Source organism: Dermacentor variabilis, chromosome 8 (genome assembly GCF_050947875.1).
Source record: "Dermacentor variabilis isolate Ectoservices chromosome 8, ASM5094787v1, whole genome shotgun sequence".
Lineage (NCBI taxonomy): Eukaryota > Metazoa > Arthropoda > Arachnida > Ixodida > Ixodidae > Dermacentor > Dermacentor variabilis.
This window is the reverse complement of record NC_134575.1, coordinates 122,169,002-122,192,780: the sequence shown is the minus strand read 5'-3', so window position 1 is coordinate 122,192,780 and position 23,779 is coordinate 122,169,002. Positions and strand designations below refer to the sequence as shown.

Here is a 23,779-nt window from a genome sequence, read left to right as displayed (position 1 = left end):
TCTCTATTTTATTTACTACATATCGATGGGGAAAATAGAGTTTCCGCCGCCGAGTACCAAAACTAGACGCAGCCGAGTGAAGCGCTTGTAATAACTTCATGCAGCTGCGGTAGGGTTACAGAGGCTTGAGGTAAGTAGAGTATCCGGACTCCTACATGACAAGCGTCCAGCCGGCGCGCGGGACGCTCATACGGGTAAAGGCGACTGTGGTACTGCCTAAAGATGCTACCAACTTCTGAATAAAAGACGCCTCAGCAGAGAGTTCGGGGAACCAAGGCTACGGTGTACTGGAATTGGACAGTGTGTCGTCCCGCGACGGAAACATGACTCTCCTTGCGATGACGGCCGCTGGTGCTGGAGCACCATGGATGAATGGATGAATGAGGCTCAACCCTTTGAATCGGGTGGCGGCGCGGCGCGCTACCTAGCCTTGAATTTTACTATATGCATGGATACCTATGCATTTACTCCTTTACTTTTGCGTTGATATTATCCACCAATAAGATAGCCTCCGTTTAGTTATTTATAAATGTTCAAAGTCTATTTTACCTTCACTGTCCTTAAAACCCAAAGCTTTGAATAGTTCCTCGTTACATTCAACTTCAGGGTGAAGTTGTTTACAAGAAAGTATCAAGTGTTCAGTCGTTTCTTCCTCCTCCCCACACGCCCCGCACAACAAGTCTATCTCATGGTATCTGGTTCGGTAAGTTTTAGTCCGCAGTACACCTGTCCTCGCCTCAAACAACAATGAGCGTTCCTTAGAGTTATCTTAAATATTTTCTTTCGCTATTTCTTGCTTACACGTCCTGTGTATGTCTCTAATGCTTATTTGGTTTGCATCTCTGTTTTCCACGTACCCCTCTCTGTCTCCTTAACCTTTTTCTTGACAGATGATTCCTTACCTGCGCCCGCCGCTGCTGCCCAAATATTTGCTTGACAATTTTCTTGTTCGCTTCCTCCACCTTGTGTCAACATTCCTCGTGTATAAGTAACTGAAAACCTTCCTAGCCTACCACTTTTCCCCCATTTTTCTCAATCTCTCCTCAAATGCTATCGCCTCTCTGCCCACGAAAGAAGACCATACCATATCCCCCTGCAGCCCAAGACTTGGTGTCTTGCCATGTGCTCCCAGAGCGAGCCTACCCATACCACGTTGCCTAGTTTCCAACTGTGCCTGGGTCTCTGCTCTCATACATAGAACTGCAGTGGCAAAAGTCAGGCCCGGAAACATTACCCCCTTCCATACCCCTCGTACCACCTCGTACCTATTGTAGTTCCACAGTGCCATACTCTTCATAATCGCTGCACTTCTGTTATCTTTAGTCGTTACATATTTTTCGTACTCTCTCACATGCTCAATTCCACTATTTATCCGCACCCCAAGATACTTGTACTTATCGACTATCTCAAGCGTGGCCTTCTGTATCCTATGCTCGCCGCAAATGTTATCATTAAAAAATCACGACTGCTGATTTTTCTTTGCTAAACTTCAAGCCTAATCTGGTCTCCTTCTGTACCACATTTGTCCATCAATCCCTGCAGATATTCTGTATTGTCAGCCATTAATACAATATCACCCGCATCCATCAGTCCTGGTAATAACTGGTCAATCAATTTTCCTTGCTTTAAAAATGATAGGTTGAAGCCGAGTACGCTTTGCTGTATTTTTGGCCTCTAATACTTGTAGATACAGCATAAACAACAGAGGTGACAACGGACACCCCTGCCTAAGCCCTCGCCGAATCATTACAGGCTCCGAAACCTGCTTTTGCCACGGTTACATTTATAGATATCTTTTAAGAAATTGGTTACTCCATCTTGCACTCCTAAAGGTTCCAAAATGCCCCACAAGCCCTCTTGAAATACACTGTCATAGGCTCCCTTGATATTGCCACATCCAGTACGCGGCACGTAGAGGATGACGAAGACCTCGCGGATTGCGGAAGATAAGAAGAGATCCCTGCGCGATCGTTTTTCAGTTGGCCTGCAATTAAAGTGTCCTACCCTTTTTTATCAGTTCCTGCTGCTTGCGAATCGTGACACTGGGGGAGGCGCTGGGTAAATGCTTGGGACGCCTGTCAACAGCCCCACATCAAGCCCAGGGCGTTTTCCGCGTGTCGAAACACCCGTTCACCGCCCCAGCCGTCGCCTATTAGGCCTGAGCCCAGAATTTGGTTCCCTACCAGGAAGTCTGGCTGTTACCACGAGTGTCCAAGCCATGGCAGACCCAAGCCCTGCACAGGTAACTCTTTTAACTCCTCGATCTCCCGTGAGCTTCCACGGCAATGCCTATAGGAGGATGCAGAAGACTGGCTCGAGGAATACAAGCGCGTAGCCAAGTATAATGAGTGGCATGCTGGACAGAAGCTATCCCATGTGTATTTCTCTCTTGAAGATGGAGCCCGCACGTGGTTCGTAAATCGCGAGGGAATCTGGCCAAGCTGGGATGAGTTCCACCGCCAGTGTCTCCATACGTTCGGGAGCGCCGAAAGGCGAGACCGCGCGCAGCGTCTTCTCGAATCACGGATTCAAAAGCCGAATGAAACTTGCCATGTTCGCTGAGGACGTGGCTCGTCTTTGTCGTCGTGCAGACCCCGATATGCCCGAGGCAAAAAAAAAAAAAAAAAACTCAGCCACCTCCTGCGTGGCGTAAAGGAGCTGCTGTTTGCAGGTCTCGTGCGGAACCCGCCGACGAGCGTGGATGAATTTATTAAAGAATCGACGGCCATAGAGCGCGCGTTGCACCTACGCAGCCGCCAGTATGATCACCTGACCAGCACTTGACCAGCAAGCGCCGCACTAGTGACGGTCACAGACGAGGGTTCCTTGCACCGGTTGATACGCGAAATTGTTCAGGAAGAAATTAAGAAGCTCACTGCCACGCCAAATGAATGCACAGCTGCGTCGGTGGCTGAAGTTGTGGGCCAATAAATAAAGCAAGCGTTTGCGGCTCCCGAGCCAAATTCCCAGACGTGGCAGCCCAGCTACGTAGGTGTCGTCCGTCGACCGCCACCTCCGATGCCGACGCCGCAGTGTCACCAGCAGTCAGCACCGGCATCACCTTGGTACCATAGGGAACAGCCGACGCGACCAGCGCTTCGCAGAACCGACATTTGGCGCACAGCTGACTACAGGCCCTTGTGCTCCCACTGTGGGGAAACGGGCCATATCTGCCGTCATTGCCCTTATCGCGTCGAAGGGTACCAAGCGTTCCCATCCACTGCTTCTCGTCCTGCTCTTGACGGCAGCCGAGCGAACATCGACGCGAATTCGACGAGCTGGCAAACCAATTCTCCCGGTTACCGGTTGCGCTCCCCTTCTCCAGGACATCGTTTTCCAGTTGCAAGACGCAGTTGCACCGACCGACGTGGCCCGAGGGTAATCTCCCAGCCGACGCCGGGGAAACTGAAGGCCGCGACTTCAGGGGGGAAGGTTGCCACACGTCGAAGTGCCGAAAATCCTCCATTGCCGTCGAACGAGAAGCCGATACAGCCGGATGATTTGACGACAGACGAGATTTTTAGCGCCGATGTTACTGTAGCAATTGACGGCCACGACTTGACGGCGCTAGTAGACACTGGCGCGGACTTTTCAATCGTAATTGAAAAACTGGCGGACAGACTTCGCAAAGTGAAAATGAAATGGTCAGGGCCGCGCATTAGAGGTGCTGGAGGCCAGCTACTGACACCGACTGGCAAGTGTACTGTAAGGGTCAACATAGGGGATTCGTCCTTCGTCGCAAATTTTGTTATTCTCCCAGACTGCTGCAGAGATGTAATATTAGTTATGGACTTCTTACGCAAATACGGTGCCGTCATCAACATACCAGAAGGTATACCTTTTCTGGGGACGAAAGTGCAGAAATACAACGCAAGTCTATGCGCATCATAGATGACGTGACCGTACCACCGTTATCTTGCCGTCTTGTTTCCGTCAGGTGCGACACAGTACGATGGGGAAGGTATTGCCGAGCAGATAATTATGCTTTTGCTCACTCAAGGTATTGCCACGCCCAGAAGTCTCGTCAAAGTAATGCATGGACGAACAGAACTACTGCTGACAAACTTCAGCAAGCAACGACGATGCATTGCAAAAGGCGCAGCAGCTGCTTACCTCGACGAGATTGCGGAATTCGGCGAATGCTTTGCGTTACAACAAGGAGAGCAAGACGCTTCGGCACCGTTGCCTGTTTTTGAGGTGAGCGCGAGCTTATCACCAGCGGAAAGGCAACGCCTTGTGTACCTGCTTCACCAGTTTCGCGATTGCTTCTCGTCGACATGCAGAGTTGGTCAGACACCACTGACGAAGCATCGGATTATCACGGAGGAGACAGCGAGACCAATCCGACAAAACCCGTACCATGTTGCACCAAAAGTACGCGAAGCGCTCCGATAGCAAGTGAAGAAAATGCTCGACGACGACGTTATCCAACCATCAAAAAGCCCGTGGGCATCGCCGGTAGTGATGGTCAAAAAGAAAGACGGCAGTCTACGTTTTTGTGTCGACTACTGTAAGCTGAACCGGGTAACAAAGAAAGACGTATCCCCATTACCGCGTACCGATGATTCTCTCGACAGGCTGAGGCATGCCCGCTACTTCTCGTCGATGGACCTCAAAAGTGGCTATTGATCAATCGAGGTAGTCGAGAGAGACAGAGAAAAGACTGCTTTCGTAACGCCTGATGGGCTTTACGGAATCAAGGTCCTGCCTTTCGGTTTATGCTCAGCTCCAGCAACTTTTCAGCGACTCAGGGATATGGTTCTGTCAGGCCTGAAGTGGCAGACATGCCTAGTACACCTCGACGACGTCATAGTTTTTTCGGAAACGTTCGAGGAACACCTGAGACGGCTGCTGGCGGTTCTACAAACCATCCGGCTAGCCGGCTTAACACTGAAAGCAGAAAAGTGTCACTTCGGTTTTGAGGAACTCCAGTTCTTAGGTCATGTTGTAAGTCATAAAGGCGTCCGCCCTGACCCCGACAAGATCACGGCCGTCGCAAAGTTTCCAATGCCAACGGATAAGAAGGCATGTGAGGCGTTTCCTAGGTCGTCTAGTATTACCGAAGATTTATAGCCAATTTTTCACATATAGCTTCACCGTTAACGCGCCTTACAAGAGAAGGCGTTGCCTTCGTATGGAGCGAAGAACAAGCAGCGTTTAATGATCTACGGCAGCGCCTGCAAACACCTCCTGTACTGGCTCACTTTGAAGAGGACGCTCCTACCATGATTCATACGGACGCTAGCAACGTAGGTCTAGGCGCTGTGCTCGTGCAGTGGCAAGACTCAGCCGAGAGAGTCATTGCATAAGCAAACGGGACGCTCTCACACGCCGAGTTTAATTACTCAACCACAGAAAAGGAATGCCTTCCTGTGGTATGGGCAGTTATGAAGTTTCGCCCGTATCTCTATGGTCTTTCCATCAGTGTTGTCAGCAATCATCACTCACTTTGCAGGCTGACGAACTTGAGGGATCCGTCCGGTCGACTAGCGCGTTGGAGCCTAAGGCTTCAAGAATTCGATATGACAGTAGTGTACAAGTCCGAACGAAAGCACTCCGACGCCGACTGCCTTTCAAGGTCATCGATTGAGCAGGAAGTCACAGAACATGACGAAGGCATGGTTTTTATAGGTGTTCTAGACACGGCCATGATTGCTCGTCAGCAGCGGGAAGACATCGAACTGACTCCGCTTATTGAACTTTTAGAAGGCCGGATTACAAGCGCGTCCAAAATATTTGCAAGAACTTTGCTATCATTCTGCTTCCGTAATGATGTTCTTTACAAGAAGAACTTCTCTGCAAGCGGAAGCAGCCGCCTACTTCTCGTCCCAACGTGCCTCCGTCATGAGGTCTTGTAAGCCTGCCACGACGAACCGACATCTGGCCACCTCGGCTACACGCGAACACTGCCCCGAGTCAAATAGAAATATTACTGGCCAAGGATAACCAGCTTTGTGAAACATTACTTGCGCACGTGCCTCGATTGGCAGCGACGCAAACCAACATTTATGAAACCAGCTGGGCTACTACAACCAGTCCAAGTGCCCACGATCCCATTTGCCCAAATCGGTATGGACCTTCTCGGACTATTAATATGGCGTGGTTTCGTTCCAAAATTCAGCCGGTTTATCCGTTCAGGGCTTTTTAGATATGCTTAGTTGCTACCTTCACTCTGCATATGCAGCATTGAATGAGGACATATTCATTCAAAAGCAGGGGGTTTGCATCGGTTCATGTTTGGCGCCTATACTAAGTGACATTTTTTTCGCTCACCATAGCAAAAACCTGTCCTGTACCTTGTCGCAGCACAGTGTGGTTAAAGTTGTCAGGTACTTTGATGACTATCTCGTCCTTTTTGAACCAGACGCACTTTTGAACCAGACGCCAAGCTTTACAAAGTTTTTTTTCTGCAGGCGTTAGCCCACTTACTCTCACGATTGAAGAGCCCACCGATAACGTGCTGCGTTTAGTAAATATTCAGCTCGAGTTCATGGAACGGCACGCGTGTTGGGATAATAAGAGCTAATAAGCCCCTGTTTCCGTATCGGTCAGCCCACTCGAAGCTCGTCAAGAGGAGCATTGCCAACTTATGCGTTGGAAATGCATTAAAGAAATCTTGCCACCATAAGATCTATACGAGTATTATGGATCAGTCGGGAAGGTTATCAGCAGCAGGGTTTCCGGAACCAGTGCAAGTTTCGGTCGTAGAGGGGCTGCTAAAAAGGTGCGGGTCAGATAGCACAATTTGGGCCGCGGCAAATCAACGGACAGAACGCAGAGGGGAGGTAGCGGTAGTGCCCTACCTGCATAGAACGACACATAGTCTTAAGAAAATGGCTAGCCGGGTGGACACAAAAGCGATCTTTTCACCACCAGAAAAGCTGGCAAAAATATGTCGATTAACGGACGCGTACCGTAAGCCAGCTGCCGGATGCTCTACGAATCATCGAAAAGCACCAGTAGGTTGCGTAGAAGCTGTTGTATATGAGCTTCCGCTGCCCTGTGGTAAAAAATACATCGGATTACGGGAACATGGCCTAAACGTGAAAAATAAGCAATACGGTCATCTGTGAACTCACTGTCAGGAATGCGGCCGTGCGCTGGTGTATAGATCCTGCCGGGTTCTTGCGAAGCATAAAGATAAAGATGTGCAGGAGATTATTGAGGCTCAGGCTATCTGGCGGAATAGTGATACGTGTGTTAGTGCCCCTTCGGTCGACTTGTTAGATAAGGAGACGGCTTTTTTGGATGGTCAAGATTTGGATGAGGTGGCACCACTGTGCATGGGTTATATAGGTGTATTTCCTGAAAATCAAGTTGTTGAAGTGAGCGCATTGTGGTGTCGTCTCTCTTCCATCGTTGTTTGCTGGCGCTAAATATGCTTTCAGCTTCCCTGAAGGCTTCCTCGAGTTTCTTTATGGCCTTCTCAACCTCTTCATCCCACAAGCTCTTGAGTTTTCGTATCCCTTGCCATGTTATCCTGACTCGTACCTTGCCTACCCCAAGCTCAAATAGCCTCGTTAACTTTGGGTAAGTCTAATCAGTTTCAGTAACTTCTGATATTTCCTCTTCAATTTGTCTGGCTGCCATTTTTCCACTTGCTCTTCTGAGTAAGAAACCCAATCTGGCTGATTCTCATGCCTCGTTCCTGCTTTAGTTTCCCTCTTAAAATTCAACTTGATATGTTTCTGGTCGCTACCTATACTTCTGGAGCCCTGTTCATCTATATTCATGGCTCCTAATCTATCATACATCCTATGTGACATTAACGCATAATCTGTTGTCGTGTGTCGACCGCCTACCTCCCATGTTATGATCCCGTCACACTTCTCAGTAGATTTACAGACAATTAAATTATGCCTCTTACACATATCCAGCAGCATGTTACCTGTGAAGTCTGTGTACCTATCTATACCTTCAACATGCGCATTCATGTCTCCCAAAACAATTATCCCACATCCTTTTCCTAGCTCATTGATGTCCGCTGCTATACAGTCCAGCATTTTTTTGTTTTCCTCTTTAGCATTTGATCCTGTCCAAAGGTATACAAAGCCTAGAACTGTTTTCTCCCCCGCTACTTTTCCTTTAAGCCATAAATGCTCCTTGCATTCCTGTTTGACCCTTTGCCAATTTGTATTTGCCATTTGTATTTGCCAATTTGCCAATTTGTATTTTTATGAATTAGTGCCAATTCCCCCGCCCTTTCTGCAACCTTGCGCTCTGTTGCAGTATTCCCATGCATAATCTGGGTTACAGGACAGTTGTTCCATGTCCTTAGGATGTGTCTCTACAAACCCATAAACCATTAAGTTATCCTGCCTTAGTTGCTCTTCGATTTCCTCGAATTTTAGCCTATTTCGGCCACCTTGCATGTTAATAAACCCTATGTCTGACTTAATTTGGCTCTGGTGCCTACATCTGTAGCCTCTCTAACAGTAGAGATGCTTGCGTGTTTGTGGCTTCCGCCTCGAATCGTGCACGCCTACACTGGTTCCTTCAGGGCTCTGGGTCCCCCTGAAAAAGCTGTTGCCTCCCGACCCATCCTGTCCTCTATCCTTTTGCCAGTGGCACCACTGTCGTGAATGCCATCCTGTACAAAAGGCCGGGAGCTGGCTCCGTACACGTCCCTGTTGATCTCCATCACGCTGTACTGGAGTCGTCGGCTCAGACTCCTAATGACCCGATTGGCATCAACCACCGGTCCTTTCTATCTGATCAGTCTGGCCCTGGACCTCTGGGATAGTGCATATGGTTGCATGCACCCTCCCGGAGGACTCTCTAAGCTTACACAGCCCAGTCTCAATGTGCCTCTCAAGGTCCTGGCTTCTCCCCTTAAAGAGACACTAAAGTGAAAAATGATTTCTTCTGCATCAGTAAATTACCATTCTACAACACCAAAAACACCACTCTTACAACGATAAGACGTTTGGTAAGCCAGAAAAAGCACAAGAACGAAATACGGGTGGCGACGCCTACTTAAGTTCCCGCAACGGGGGGCTGTGACGTCTAGGATTTTGATGGCCTACTAATTATATATAGCGGTACAGATTGACTACAATGCGTTCTAAAGGAACCAAATATTAAACATGACAAGTTTTGGCGACCTTTATTCAGCCAACGCGGCCCAAATGCGAAAACATATTTTGGAATCCCTGACGTCACGCAGACGTCCCGGCGCCAGAGTTTCGGCGCGAAATTCAAATACTGATACTTGGACCTTCATTTTCTCATCTAATAATCAAACCATTTTTTTTAAATGACTGCCTGCAGGGTTCTCAAACAATGATTCATTAGACTAAACTGATTTATTGTTTCGCTTTAGTGTCCCTTTAAGCACGTCATTGAGCCCAGCATGCATAATGACCAGGCTGTCGCCCTCCGTGCTGTCCCCTACCACTTCCCGCGCCTTGGTCATCGCTTCCGCCATGCCCTTCCCCTCTTGCGCCTCCACCTGCACTCGCCCGTCTGCATTAACTCTCGCAATCACGCCTTCTTCAACCCCCCCCCCCCTTTGGAGTCTCCTATCCCCAGGGCTGGGCAGACCATAGAGTTAGTAGAACAACTCTAGAGGAAAAGCTGGGCCGGAAAAGTCGGAACCTCTAGGGCGCCGCCCTGTTGCTACTGGTCAATGTGGCCAGCGCAATTACTATTAAAAGGGCTGAAAACAAGTACAAGTCACCTTATGTTTTGTCATCTAAAAACGCATACTTGATGGCTTTATGAAGGTGGTGCGTTAATATTAAGTTTACAGAAAGGGATCGCTAAGTCCGTGACTTATGTAAATCACGATGTACGCATTCATGTAATAAAGGACGACGCGAATTTCGGTTTCGAATCTGTTTTTTGGATGCGCAGTAGTTTCGTACAGTTTAGGTTTGACATGTGATTGCGCGTCGGCATCGGACGCTATGGCACACTCGTGCCTTATGTGCCACCGAAGCCCCGAAGTGGTCTGGCATATACCTTCACATGTAAGTAAACGAATGTATCTCCTTGTTAAGAATATCACGCGAGTAGGCAGATCTTGCGGTGCATCACAATCGTTCGAGAAGCGTCACAGTAGAGCATTTTTCTGCATGCGGAGCGGTGTTTTTATTAGCAGGTTTCCCTTCAGTAGGAAATTGCTGGACAGGCAGACCAGCGCACCGGAATTGTACTGGCGAAGCCACAGGCAACTCAAAGAATCTGTTTAATTGTTGCACTTTGAACAATCATGCTTCTACAAAGGCCACAGCGGAAAAACAGCCTGATGCCGAGTATTTCTGTGCCACGAAGTAATCAAGAGGCGAGTGCCTAATGCGGACGAAATCGAGTGCATCGAGACTTAGAACGACAGAAAGCTCAGCTACTTGGTAAGGATTCATTATGCAAAACAGAGGTGAGGCGTGCAGACAGGACACAAGAGTAGAGAAGTGGCCGGCGCTCGTGTTGTTTGCTTGTGAATACTCTACTTTTGTGTCCTGTCTGCACGCCTCACCTCCGTTTAGCATAACGAGTGCATCAACCCACATATTAATAGCGTAGGCGTTTGATTAACTGTGCAATATTTTCAACACTTCCTTGCATGCCATTTCATGTGGAATGTCTTTTCTGGTCAAAAATTTGTGCAGCGAATCTATTTGCATGATCGAGCTGGGCCTGTGGAACCGTTCACTTGCACTTGATGCTGAGTATTTTACATGTATCCATAAACTGCAGATATGCACATCAGATCCCTGCGAGCATTTTCAAAATTCAATTATTTTAGACAACAGGCACATATGCAATACTGGCATATCCCGAATACCACTAAGCGGCTGGGACACATTTTTGTTGACCATACTCGGAGGTAAAATAAGTACATCATGTGGACAGCTCCAGCTCATTTTACTTAAAGGGGTGGAGACATCAAAATTTTCGTTCATGCGTTTGTTGATTCAAACGTTGCGTCATGCTTCAGGGAGCACGATACACACAGCGGGATTCATATATATCCGATAAATAATTTAATAATATCATTATTATACCGAGCGATTTCGGTTTCGGTTTCTGCGCTCCGGGGGATGCTATGACGTCACAGAGGAGGAAATGCAACATGGCTTGGTCACGTGGCCCACAAAAATAGTGACGTAAAACTACGCTGCGTCGTCTGCTCGCGCATACGCGTGCTCTGCCAGCAGAGGTCAACCGCTGGCGATTCGAAGTGCATGTCGCGATTATTATAATTATTGCGAAGAGCGACAACAACGGTAAGAAAATACTGCGGCTTGTGAGAGTCGGTGATTCATTCCGAAGCGCTGTAAGCTTTAGCTTTGAAGTGAACCGGAAAAGGCCTAGCGACGATATCGGCGGCGCCGAACGATCAGAGGCGGTGAAGCTGCCGTCGATGCCAGAGTGACCACTCCTCGGTCGCTGATTGGCCGCTTCGCCATACGGCTGCCGCACAAATGGGTCCCAGGCCCGTCCTCTCTACGGCAAGGAAATCTCGCCGTTCGCGAGCAAAACCGCCGTCGCACGGGGGCCCGCGAACGACAAACGGCGTGCGGCGAGTTTCCGTGCCAGTAACGTGGACGGGCCGGTAACGTGGAAAGGCCAAGCGAAGGAGAGTCCGCTCCGAGCTGCCGAACTATGCGACTATGCGAGGAGAGAAGCGGACAACACGAACGCCGCATATCCTGGTCCCTTTCGGAGTCGGCCGGCTAGTGTTACACTCAAACGTAAAGGCCCGTCCGCAGGGCAACTCGCCGCACGCAGTTTGCCGTTCGCGGGCGGCGTGCGGCGTTCGTGTTGTCCACTTCTCTCCTCTTGTGTCCGTGTCTGCACGCCTTACCCCTTCTTTGCATTAAGAAAGGATTTCTATATGCCTGTAGCTCGGTCGTAGTGGAGGCTATGCTCGGTTGCTCGGCTCAGCAGGCTCCGTAATCGGCATTTCATCGCTACTCATCATACGTCACGTTTTTGTGCTGGTGTGCTATGACGTCAATATTTTCGTTCCTCCTCTGTGACGTAGTAACTGCCGCGCTAGCGATGGGTCTCGACTACGAGAAGGAGTTTTTAGTGACTCTTTGGAGCTGAATTAAAATTATTTTGAAATTTTTGCAGCGTCCAATACCTCGTTCTGGCTGTCCTTGCATACGGAAGCAGCCTACAACATCCTTTTTATAGCCTCAAAATTTGGTGTCCCAACCCCTTTAAATCAGTGTGTACAAGGGGTATGCTAAAATAATTTTTTCTCGCGCACCGATTATTTTGCTGTATAAGCAAGAGAACCCACCACATTAGTGTAACGTATCTTGTACGTCACACTAATATGTGCTTTAATTTACCTAGTGAGATGAGTTACTTTTATGACTCATTCAGTCAAATCACACTGCAAGCTGCATTCATCAATCTTCAATTGGATTTTGCAAATGTTTAATGAAACATGTTTCCCTTTTATGCAGATATGCAATGGCAAGCCCTTCCGTGTGTTCCAAAGGTAAAATTTAAGCTCTAAATTAAAGAAGACATTTCTAGTCAGAAACAACAAGCAAATATGGTGAATGCAGAGTATCAGAAGCCCAAGGTACAGAAATTATGAGAAGTGTTGAATGATTTTAAGGAAAGAGTCATATTTGAAAATGCAAGACTCTTTAGTGGAGGTCAAGCAAGTCAATATAGGTAGAATACTCTGCAAAATTATGCGCGTGAGGGGATGTCAAACAATGGGTCAGGAAATGCGTTGTTTTTCTGCAAAACAAAAGCTGATTGCCATTACATAAGTCACTTCAGTATCATGGGACTGCTGCTTGATAAATTCAGAAATAAACCAAAAAACTAGACGCGCAAAAATAAAAAACAATTTAATGATGCTCTCTCCACACTGGGATAAATAAAAACAAACACATCACATCTAATGTGGACATATCAGATGTCTTGTGAAACACTAAAGGAAAAATTCAGTTTTGAGCTATGGCACTTGCCGCACAGATGTGGGGGGCCTTGCACTAATAGTGATAGTTACCACTGCATTTAGTAATTGAAAGCATTCGTGCAGACAAGGACGCTTCTTTATATTTTTGGCTACCACTTCAAATGCCTCCACCAAGTGTTACAATGCTGCACGCAGCCATACTAAGGATCTCGCAGCAACACCTGCACGTAAAAATCAGAAGCAGTCAAAGTGCTGGTGTATATTGGACACTATGTTTGAAAACTTTTAGGCAAGAAGAGCGCAAGAAGCAGACATAACAACTGCATTTATTTCCACAATTCCCCATTTGAATGGCCTTTTCTTTTTGCTTAGACAATGCCTACGCCTAGCCACAGCAGCTCCCTCACACAGACTCCGCAAGCCAAGACGCCGTGCAGGCAAATGCAGGTAAGAGGCAAGAAGCAATAGCACTGGTATCGACATTCATCTAATTTCTTTCTTTTTCTTTCGTTTAGGCAGCCAGCACACCTCGAACAGCCACCTTGACTGCAGGTGTGTCAGCCTAGTCACCAAGAAAACATTTGAGGGAAAGCGACAGGCAACGTGAACAGCCACTTCTCCATGTAAACGATACTCTTTCTCTCGGATGACTCCTACGCCTCGCCACGCCAGTACACTTGTGCACAAAGATGCCGCGGAGGCACGTGCAGGTCAGAGGCAAGAAGCAGTGGCACTGGTGTCGACATTCACCCAATTTCTTTTTGTTACACTGACGCAGCCAGTACACCTCGAACAGCCACCTTGACTGCGGGTGTGTCAGTAGATTCCTGTTGCACATATGCTCATAATAAACTTCAGTATACTTGAACTTGATAATAAACTTGAAGGCGAATGGGACATTGATGCATTGTATTTTTGAACATTTATTGTACACATACAATATATGTTATACTTTGCAGTGCTACAGAGCGTATTTTGAAGCTTCCCCCTATATTTTGCATCTTTAATTACGTATGTGTTGTGTGGCCCTCAATGCAGTTCATGTTGTAGCAGCTGCTTTGTCTGTGTATCGCACATTGGCTTAAGCTCGTGATATCCACATACTTCTCTCACATATACAAAATAAAGTTCTATGTAGTTCTCAGTGTTACAACAAAAAAATGAAAGTAAACAATCCGATCGTGGAATTGTGTTTATTACAGTGATTTCTATGACGGTTACTGACAAGTTGACAACTTGAACTGGTCAATCGGTCCATAGCCTCCTCTATCTTTCAAAAATAAAGGAGGCTATGATCCGTCATGGCAAGGAATTGCATGCATACATAAAAAAGGGATATGTGTGTGTGTTTGTAGTGGAGGGTATAGGATTACGGCGGTACGAAAAAATGTACGAACACCGTCCTCTAGACCCATTCCGTTAAGGTACCGTAACAAAGCGTATTACGCATAAAGTTCATACAACCAACTCTGATATTACTACACACACCAGGCGACGCGAGCTACATTTGTCATGACGCATTCGCGACTGCACCGGATGCCCTCCATATTATTCTCGTTAATCGTGCTCACTGCACCGAAGCAAAAGAAAGATCATGGGCGCAGGTACCTTTAAAGTATCTCGACCTTGCGAGGCACTGCTGCGCGTGCCAGGGGAGCTGTCTGTGCGAACACTCCCTGGCACACACCTGCCTCGGCGGCCCCAACCTACGTACCGTTCTGCTTCGAGCTTTGATCCCCCCACTGTCCCTTGGGTGCCCTGGAGTTCCTGCGCCGCCTGCTTTATTATAATCTCAGGTGCTCTCCTGAGACTTCCGTTTGTCGGTTACATGTGCGCTACAGCAGGATCAGTACTTATAATAATAAAAAACCCGATCTAGCGTCGCGACGATAGATCGCGAAAGCGGCTTTTGCAACATACCGCGCCCGTGCGAAGAGAATTACGGAACGCCAACGAGAAATCTGACCACAGCTTCGAGCTCGTAACCTCGTCGAGTGACACTCCTGCAACAGGCGTGACCGCTGAAAACCGCATACCGCCGGAAACTTCAACAGGATCATCCCTCGGTTGCATAACTGCCACCTGTACGGCCAACATGGACCATACCCACACCGTCCCGCAACATAGAATAAAGAACCAACTTATACATAACTTTCACGTGACGTCACCTCCGTCGTCTGCACCGACCGCCCGCCATTGCTCGGTACCACGTTTGGATCGCTTGCTCTTTGCCTGTGAAGTACAACGCGTCTGTGACAGGCGTGTACCACGGTTGAAGCGTGGCGGTGCTAAGAGGAAAGTGTTCGGAGTTTTGCCCTGCGTACTACGAAGGTCTTGTCGGCGCTACGCGGGAACGATACGAGACGAAGACCAAACTCTGCGACGGCGTGGACCCTTACACACTGAGAGTCGGCGCGGATGCGACTGCAGATGTGGAGCTGCTGCCAGCTACAACGCAGGTGGACATAATCAATTACCTGGTTTTGTCAACCAGCTACGTCACCTTGCAGCAGATGAAGGTATATAAATCGCTGGATGCGCACAACTACTTCACCAGCGGCTGGGTGCGGAACATTGCAGCAATGCGGCTCCAGTCGGAGCGCGTCATCGTACTCGGCGAGGTAAGGCAACAGCGAATGAAAACACATTTTTGTGCACGAGGAAGCGTAGACGACAGCGAAATATCTCGTTTTTATTCTAGGATTCCATTCAGACGCAGCCGATTTGCCGCACTAGCTATTTCTGTTCAGTCTTTGTGCACAGAGCAGTTAAATGTAAACGTGGTGCAGCTTTTCTTAGGTGCCCAAGAGTAAAGTTCAGGTTGCACGTTTAGATGCCGCAACCGTTGTACGCGCCAATATAAAGCTTCGCGATAGGGTCATTAACCAAACAAAACTTTCGAAAACTAATTCTAAGCAACATTTTTTTTTTCAGGTCAGCCATTCTCAGCGGCTTCGGGAGCCAGACCTGAAAGTGTGGTGCTTAGCAAACACAGATGGCAGCAACATAACAGCGCACTGCACCTGCATGGCAGGTGCAGGGGAAGCATGCTCGCACATTGGTGCTGTGCTATTTGCTGTAGAGACATCAGTGCGCTTAAGAGAAACGAGAACATGCACAGGAAGAAAAAATGCCTGGCTCCCAGCCAATTGCTCTGGCACACAGCCCAAGCGCCTAAGAGACATAGATTTCTCGTCATCCAAGATGAGGAAGAGAAAAATGGACTCGATTCACCTGCAGCAAGGTGTTGAAATCACATCAACGTGCCTCCCACAAGCCCTGCCACTAGCTCCTACTGAAGAGTCAATACAACTGTTCCATTCACGTCTTGCTGATGCTGGAGCTACACCAGCTGTCTTCATGGTCCACCCAAGGTACAGCGCTATGTTTGGGAAACCAAGAATGCTAGAACCACGTGTTCTGCGTGATCTCTCATTTGCAGAAGCTCGGTCTGAGGACTTAGAAACACTGATTAAACGGGGTGAGGACTTCCTTAGTGAGCTTCACATCAGTCAAGAAATGGTGGACCACGTCGAAAGTGCCACAAGAGGACAGTCAAGTTGTCCAAAGTGGTTTGTGTACCGTGCTGGCAGAATCACTGCTTCTGTGACAAAAAGTGTATGCTCGACGAGCTTGAAAAAGCCTTCTATAAGTCTCTTGAAAAAAATATGTTATCCTGAGCAGCAGAAGTTCACCTGCACATCAACAACATGGGGATTGGAGCACGAGTGTGACGCAATCACGAGCTACATGTCTGAAATGAAGCGGCATCATAGTGACTTTGAACTCTTAAAGCCGGGAGTTTACTTGAGCACACAGCACCCATACCTTGCAGCGACACCAGATGCTTTTATCAGTTGCACATGCTGCGGCAAAGGCGTCGTTGAGGTTAAATGCCCGTACACACTGGCCAGGAGAGGAATACAAGAGGCGAGCAATGACCCAAATTTTTGTCTAGAGAATGTGAATGGAAAGCTGACATTGAAACGAACGCACCCATACTACTTTCAAGTGCAAACACAAATGGCGGTATGCGAGACAACATATTGCGATTTTGTTGTTTGGACCCCATTGTCAGTGTACATAGAAAGGGTGGCCAGGGACACTACCTTTTTGAGCTCCATGCTGTCCTCTACAAACAAATTTTTTACACAAGTGATCATGCCAGAACTGCTTGCACAGTATTTCACCAGGAGAAGTACAGAAAGCAGCCAAAATAGCAAAGAGGAAGCCTCGTACTGTTTCTGCGGAGGGCCTGAATCTGGTAAAATGCTGGCATGTGAAGGCCAAAATTGCAAGTATGGCTGGTTTCACTATGTTTGTCTTGGTATTAAGAGGGCTCCAAAACAGAAACAGTGGTTTTGTGAAGACTGTGCCACTGGAAATGGCCAACAGAAAGCTACAAACCCCAACAGAGCTGCAGCACCATTCAGCTGCTTGTCAAACGTTGTCAAGACTACACCTGAAGCGGGCAGTACAGCGACAAGTGTAAACACAGGATAGCTTAGTGAAGTGAAGCCTTGTTGCCCGTTATGTATACAGCAACAACCATCAAGACTACACACTGTGAATTTTGCATGTACAGCTAGGTCCACGTAAACAACTATTGCTAAATGAAGAATAGCTTTAAGTGTGTAAATGCACCAATATGAACTGGCATGCCATATTTATGTCCAATACCCATAATTTTAGCTTTCTTTTGCTGAAATTGAAAAAGTTTCAGAATAAGAAGTTATTTATAAACTTAGTTATTATTTACACAATACTGCAAGCTACCATTTTGCAGTCAGGACAGGAGTGGTTAATACTAAAACAATCAATATGGTATTGCAGAGAGTAAAAAGACCAATTGTACTCAAGAACGCAGTCAAAACTTATTTGGGGTGCAAAGGCACTTGCAACTAAGTGGACGAACAAGTACACACACATAAAGATCATTCAAACGACAAAATGTTCCTTGATAAGCAAGCAGCAAAAGTGCAGACTTTATTGTCAATGTACAGGAATCAGAAAATGGAATATGAAAAGAGAAGCTGTGTCACAAGTAAACTACAGGGAGAATATGCACATGTTGCGACCACACACTGCAGATCAGATTCAGCACATATCTACAAGCACATGTTTGTTCGAAGATGCATGTGTGTAGGCACACACCAAGTGCTTGAGTGAATACTTGTGCGAATGTAAAAGCACTTGTGAAAAGTTCATACTTGTAAAAGAATGCCTTGAGTAAAACTTTGCAAACTGTCTACTGTGCAACATGCAGTTATTTACAATGCAATGGGAGAACAATGGAAGCAATCACTCAGTGAAATCACAAAATGCGCAATCAGCAAAGAATGGCAATGGGGGTCAGAAGACACGGATGGGAGCGAGACAACAAGGATGAGCACTAACTTTCAACTGGGTATTTATTCCCAGAAAAACATGTATTTGTAGGTCCGCACACCGATACGGCCCAATCACCACACATGAAAACCAGCCGCTTCCAGGAACGCAAATTTGCCTGTCGTCAGAGCAACCGAAGGGGATCTAATGCACGTATCAGCGGCCCTCGCTATCAATGCAGCTTCAACACATCTCACATAACTTCATCTACATTCTTATACAAAACAGAGCACTCTTAAAAAACGGTTTACACCCACAATCACCGCAATGCACAGACACATGACCATCCCTACATCGGTTCAATTTTTGGTTATGTTACTTTAACTTATCATTCAGGCATCTCTCCGACTGCCCAATGTAAACCTTCCCACACGATATGGCAAGGCGATGCACCACATTCTTTATGCTATGACCCCCATTGCTGTATCTAATCAACTAGCCCAAGCCAATACAACCATACTTGTAAGCAGCAAGAATGTCCGCAAGGCTGTTCACGAGGGCAGTTTTGGATTTGCAGGAACTGCCGATGGACAAAGGTTGATGAGGGCACAGCAAACTGTTACAATCTTATCAAGTGGTGTGAATGCGTGTCCTGCCTTGCTAGCCACGTAGTGAATTGGCTGGACTGCTTTCATTATCAAATATTTGTTCCGCACAAGCCCTATCACCCGTTCTACATGAATGCGAACATTGGCCAGTTTTCTCGTGTTTTCTACATCCAGAGCAGTAAGTTGTTTCTGGCCTCTAGTGAAAGCAGGGATATGGAGTTTAGCACAGTACAACCCTAAAGTGTCTGCAATGTCAAAACCTCTGTCAGCTAAAACAACATCCCCTTGTGACAAATATTCCAAAATGCCACAATGTTCGGTTATGTGCTTATCACTAGCTCTGCCTCCCCAACCTTCAGAAATGTATGTAATTACACCTTGTGGACAGATGCCAATTAAAAACTTGGCAGTGTTGCTGTTCTTATAGTTTGACCAAGTCTCGCTTCTTGGCTGCAAGGATGATGGTGTTTCAATTTTGATCTCGAAGCAGTCAATTATGACTGCCACTTTTGAGCCAAATGATTCAAAAAACGCTTGTGGCATTGTCCTTTGTATATCATTTCGTGACGGCCACACAATTTGTGACCTCAACCTTGAAAAGGCAGCATCCAGCCACTTCTCAAAAATTCTGCTGACGGTAGCACATGAAATGTGAAACCTGTAGGCAAGATCCTGGTGCGGAAAGTTGAACTTAAGTTTCATTAAGAAAATAATGAACTCTTGAAACTTTGGCAACCCATTTTGCGGCGTATGTTTTACAGCCGACTCGACCAGCTGGAATATAGCATGCAAGACCGAATAGTTTATCATTCCCGAGTAAAAGGCAACTTTGGCGTCATCTTGACGCAGAGATTCTTCTGTAACTTCAAGCAATTCTTTTTGCTTTTTTAAGGTGCACTATTCAGAAGTAAGTCTCTTGTTGTCTGCCTTAAGTGCTTGGATGTTGTGCCCCGTTAAATCTGTCTGCACACCAATATCACCTGTAAAAGAAGAAAAAAATGCAAACCAAATTTCAAGCGACTCACAGTTGGCAGTATCACAAAATTTTGTTGCAAACTTACGTCTGCGTGGTTCTGAGTCCACAGTAGAAACTGGAAGCTCCATTCGACATTCTGCCTCATTTTCCCAGCTTGCACCGCTTTCGGGAAACTCGATACCCGCGGGAGACTGTTGCGCTGCTACGCTGGCTTCGACAGTATCCTTTTCTTTCTTTTTTTGGCTGCGCTTCTTCGATCGCTGGAACCTCACTTCGTTGGTCAAAGGTCTTTCACTTCCGTAACGCAGATGCTGCATTGGTGCCCAGTCAGGGTTTGCCTCATCCATCAACTTGGAAGGCTTGCCTGCAAATATTTAGAGCCATCGCGAAGCCTCCCAATGTAATGATCACATAGGGTGGCGAGACTTCGAGCTGCCGACACGAAAGCACCCATGTTTTTACACGGCACATCACGACGTTGCACAGGCAGCGTTTTAAGAATGAGCAGAAAAAGTGAGCAGCGTACGTGAACGGCAGTCAAGAACTGCTGGCGTGCAGCGAAAAAAGCGAAATTCGTACGTAAACAGCAATCAGGAATTCCTGGCGTGCAGCGTGCAGTAACAGAAGCGAGAGAAAGATCCGCGTACGTAAACAGTGAACGAGATCTACTGCGTGCGTGCATCGCAATCAGCGGCATGGCTTGCCTATACCGGTGTGTAAATGCATGCGGGTGTGCCTTTTCCTTACCTGTGATGAAGTGGCGACAGCAGACACGGACGTTTTCAAGGTTCTTCAAGTTGCTCCTATTAATACGAGCAAGCCAGAGGCTCCTGCGCTTTTCGGAGAGAATCCTCGTTCTCTCACACTGCCGAGTTATTATTTTAGGCAAACTGTGTAATCCTACGCTCGAGCCAGTGCAGCTGGGCCTCTTAGCACTCTTGCTTCTTGTTCGGCAACCATATATTGCGCATATAGGCATTATTTCGAATAAAGCAAGGACTACGGAAAGACGCAAACACAGTCGTCCGTACGGCTGCCGGTTCGGTTGGTACTCGGCAATGGCGGACGCGGTCACGGAAGCTGCCGGAAGTGACGTGCGTGCAAGTTATGTATAAAGCCCAAACACACGGCTGCACGCATACATCACGACTACAGTGAGCTAGAAGTATTGTTGTTGTTACTAGATTGTGTGTATTTAATTGATTCTATGGCCCCCTTACTCAATTATCCATGTAGGGGCCTTGTAAGGTTCTCTACAAATAAATAAATAAATAAATAAATATGCATGCATTCAGCACAAATAGATTTTCCATGTTATGAACAGGACTTGTTACTGCTGCAGCTGGGTAAAAAAAAGAAGTGAAATTTTAATGCTAGAAGTGCACTCTGTCGCTGCAGGGAGGAGGAGGGTGCACGAAGTGCGTGCATCGCTATAACAGACATTGCAGGTACGTGCCGTGCCCTGCCATCCGATTCTACAGATCTTATGGTAGCTTACATAAAACGATATTTACATGTTTGGCATGAGGAAGAATGAACGCAGCATTCTGAAACTCTGTGCCGCCGCACTCGCTTGCTGCGTTCTGCCGCATACTCCCTCAGCCGGTGCTCGGGAAGTGAGAGCTCGCGCCATCTGGTGAGCTTCTGCACAATATGCCTCGCGCCCGGACCGCCGCTTCTTCCACTACCCAATATTTTCTAGTGCACTGTAATCACGACGCTACAAGCGAGACACCGGATGGATGGATGGATGGATGGCGGCTATACCCTTTGTAACGGGCGGCGGCTGGCGCCACCTAGCCTTTTGCTCCCCCATCCTATTTTTCCCCTTTCTTTATATCCTCTTTTCCTTAACCTAGTTTTTACTCCCCTCCTCCCCCAAGATAACTATCTGAAAAAGTAGAGGAAACATTATCTCCCCGATTTAAGGTATTATTTCTCCCTTGACTTCCTCCACCAATCCTCTAGCCTCCCCTTCGTTACTGCCACTCTTTTCTCGTCTATTTGCCCTCGTTCCCCGGGAAATCCCAATGCCCCTTCCATATCTGCCACTGTTCCCTCTGCCAGAGTCGGGCGAAGGTATGTGCATCTCAGCACTATATGCTCAGTGGTCTCCACTTCGGCTCCGCAAGCTGTGCACCAAAGGTCCACGTCTTCAAATTTAGCCCTGTATGTTTTCGTTCTCAAAACCCACGTCCTAGCTTCGAATAATAGTGAGCTGCCCCGCGAGTTATCAAATAAGAGCTCTCTCTTAATCTGCTGTTTTTGTGACCTATACATAGATAGCGCTGGCTTTCCGAGCATTCTTTCTTCCCAGATTTTTCTTTCCGTCTCGTTCACCTCCTTTCCCACACTAGAACCACTTTGGACCCCCTCTCTCAGCTGTAGGTATCTATTCCTCAGCTTCCTCGTTCTGAGTGTCCACTTCGTGTTCAAACTTTTCATGTATAGATATTTGTACACTTTTCCTGCCCACCTTTTTTCCTCCAGTGCTGGGAGTCTCTGTTCATATTTTAGCTTGCTTATTGCATCTCTACCTTCGTATGACGTCCATCCCATGTCCCCCTGCACTCCCTCATTAGGGGTGTTCCCGTGTGCTCCTAAGGCCAACCTGCCTACACTTCTCTGTCTCGCTTCCGTGCATGCCTGAACTTCCGATTTCATGCACAGTACTGAATTTCCGAATGTGAGGCCAGGTACCATAACCCCTTTCCATACGCCCCTAACCACCTCGCACCATGCTGCTACGCTGCTACTGTTGCCGGATTAAAACTGTCTACTGTCACCAAGTCTAGCGAGCGTCTCAGGAGCTGGCAACCTCGGCGCATAGCAACATGGCGGCGCTCTTGCGGTTCCCGATTTCAATGCATGGGCCCATAGAGTTTCCCACTATAACACCTAGACGGTAATCTGGCGCCACCGTCTATGGGAGTTTCTTAAGGGGGCACCGTGCCGCCATGGGAATGACGGTATATGTGTCTGCGAGGCTCGTGTTGGCTGGTGTTGTAAGAGGCTTCGTCTAAAACGTGGATATGGCTGTGCAAATAACGCGTTCTTAAAGTAAAATCTTCATAAAATGTTTCCATTCACGCATATTACATCTTTACTCACCCACAATACATGACCAAGCGAAGAAAAGCAAGCACAGACGACAAACTGTTTCAAAGCGAGCGGGAACCTTGTCGTCTGTCCTCCAACTTTAGCGGCCCGCTGATACTTTTTACGTAACATATAAGCGTACACGCAATAACAAGTTCTCATAGTTAAACAAAACATGTTTTCATGTAATAATAAAGCTAAAAGAGCTTTTCACGTGCTGTTCTAGTAGAAAATGAATCATTGTGACAGACGAAACGGTACTTGACAAGCGGCCGGCGTTGCGCGTACCCGGTGGTTCGAACGGGTGCGTTGCGTTCACCCAAATAGCCAACTTGTTTCTGATTTGGCTTGACTCCCGTTGGATTTTTAAAAGGCGGCGGTAGTGCGCTTTGGACATTTCTTGAATTTCTTGTGAGCGTCTGTGAAACAGGGCGTAACCTTTCTCTATGGTGAAACCTTTTCGAGGTGTTTCTGCGTTGTATTTTCGATTTAAGTGGTATTCGCTGCTGTGGTTAGTTTGTTTGACTGGTTAGTACATGTGCAAACGGTCTTTTGTGATGTTCTGGAGTTGTGGAAGGTCGTCGCCCCTATTGCAAGTACCTGCGTTGTCGCGACATCATTCGAACACTATACGATCAGAGCAGAAACAAGTGCTATAACCTACCCCGGTGGTTGTGTAGGCGTCAGCTCTCGAAGTATTGGGCAATGCACGGTGGGAGCCGTTTTATCTGCGGATGCGTGCTTGCACCAACACTGACGAAACTCTGATCATTCGGGACCTATGAAAGCAGTGCTGTGTTGTTTTTGTTCCCTGCTTAGTTCGCCTGTTTACATACTCGCCTGAATGTGTGCTATTGTGATTTGTAAGTTTTCCCC

General features: G+C 47.3%; 1 protein-coding gene and 1 pseudogene across 1 annotated transcript; one reads left to right on the top strand and one right to left on the bottom strand.

Moving 5' to 3' along the window:
- Window positions 1-472: 472 nt before the first annotated feature.
- LOC142591554 (uncharacterized) lies at window positions 473-8,641 on the bottom strand (annotated as a pseudogene).
- A 107-nt stretch (window positions 8,642-8,748) lies between these two features.
- LOC142591553 (uncharacterized) lies at window positions 8,749-19,739 on the top strand. Its single transcript, XM_075703867.1, has 4 exons — window positions 8,749-8,804; window positions 15,171-15,513; window positions 15,827-16,464; window positions 19,721-19,739. Exons 1-4 carry the CDS (start codon window positions 8,749-8,751, stop codon window positions 19,737-19,739), a joined length of 1,056 nt encoding a protein of 351 aa, XP_075559982.1.
- Window positions 19,740-23,779: the final 4,040 nt, after the last annotated feature.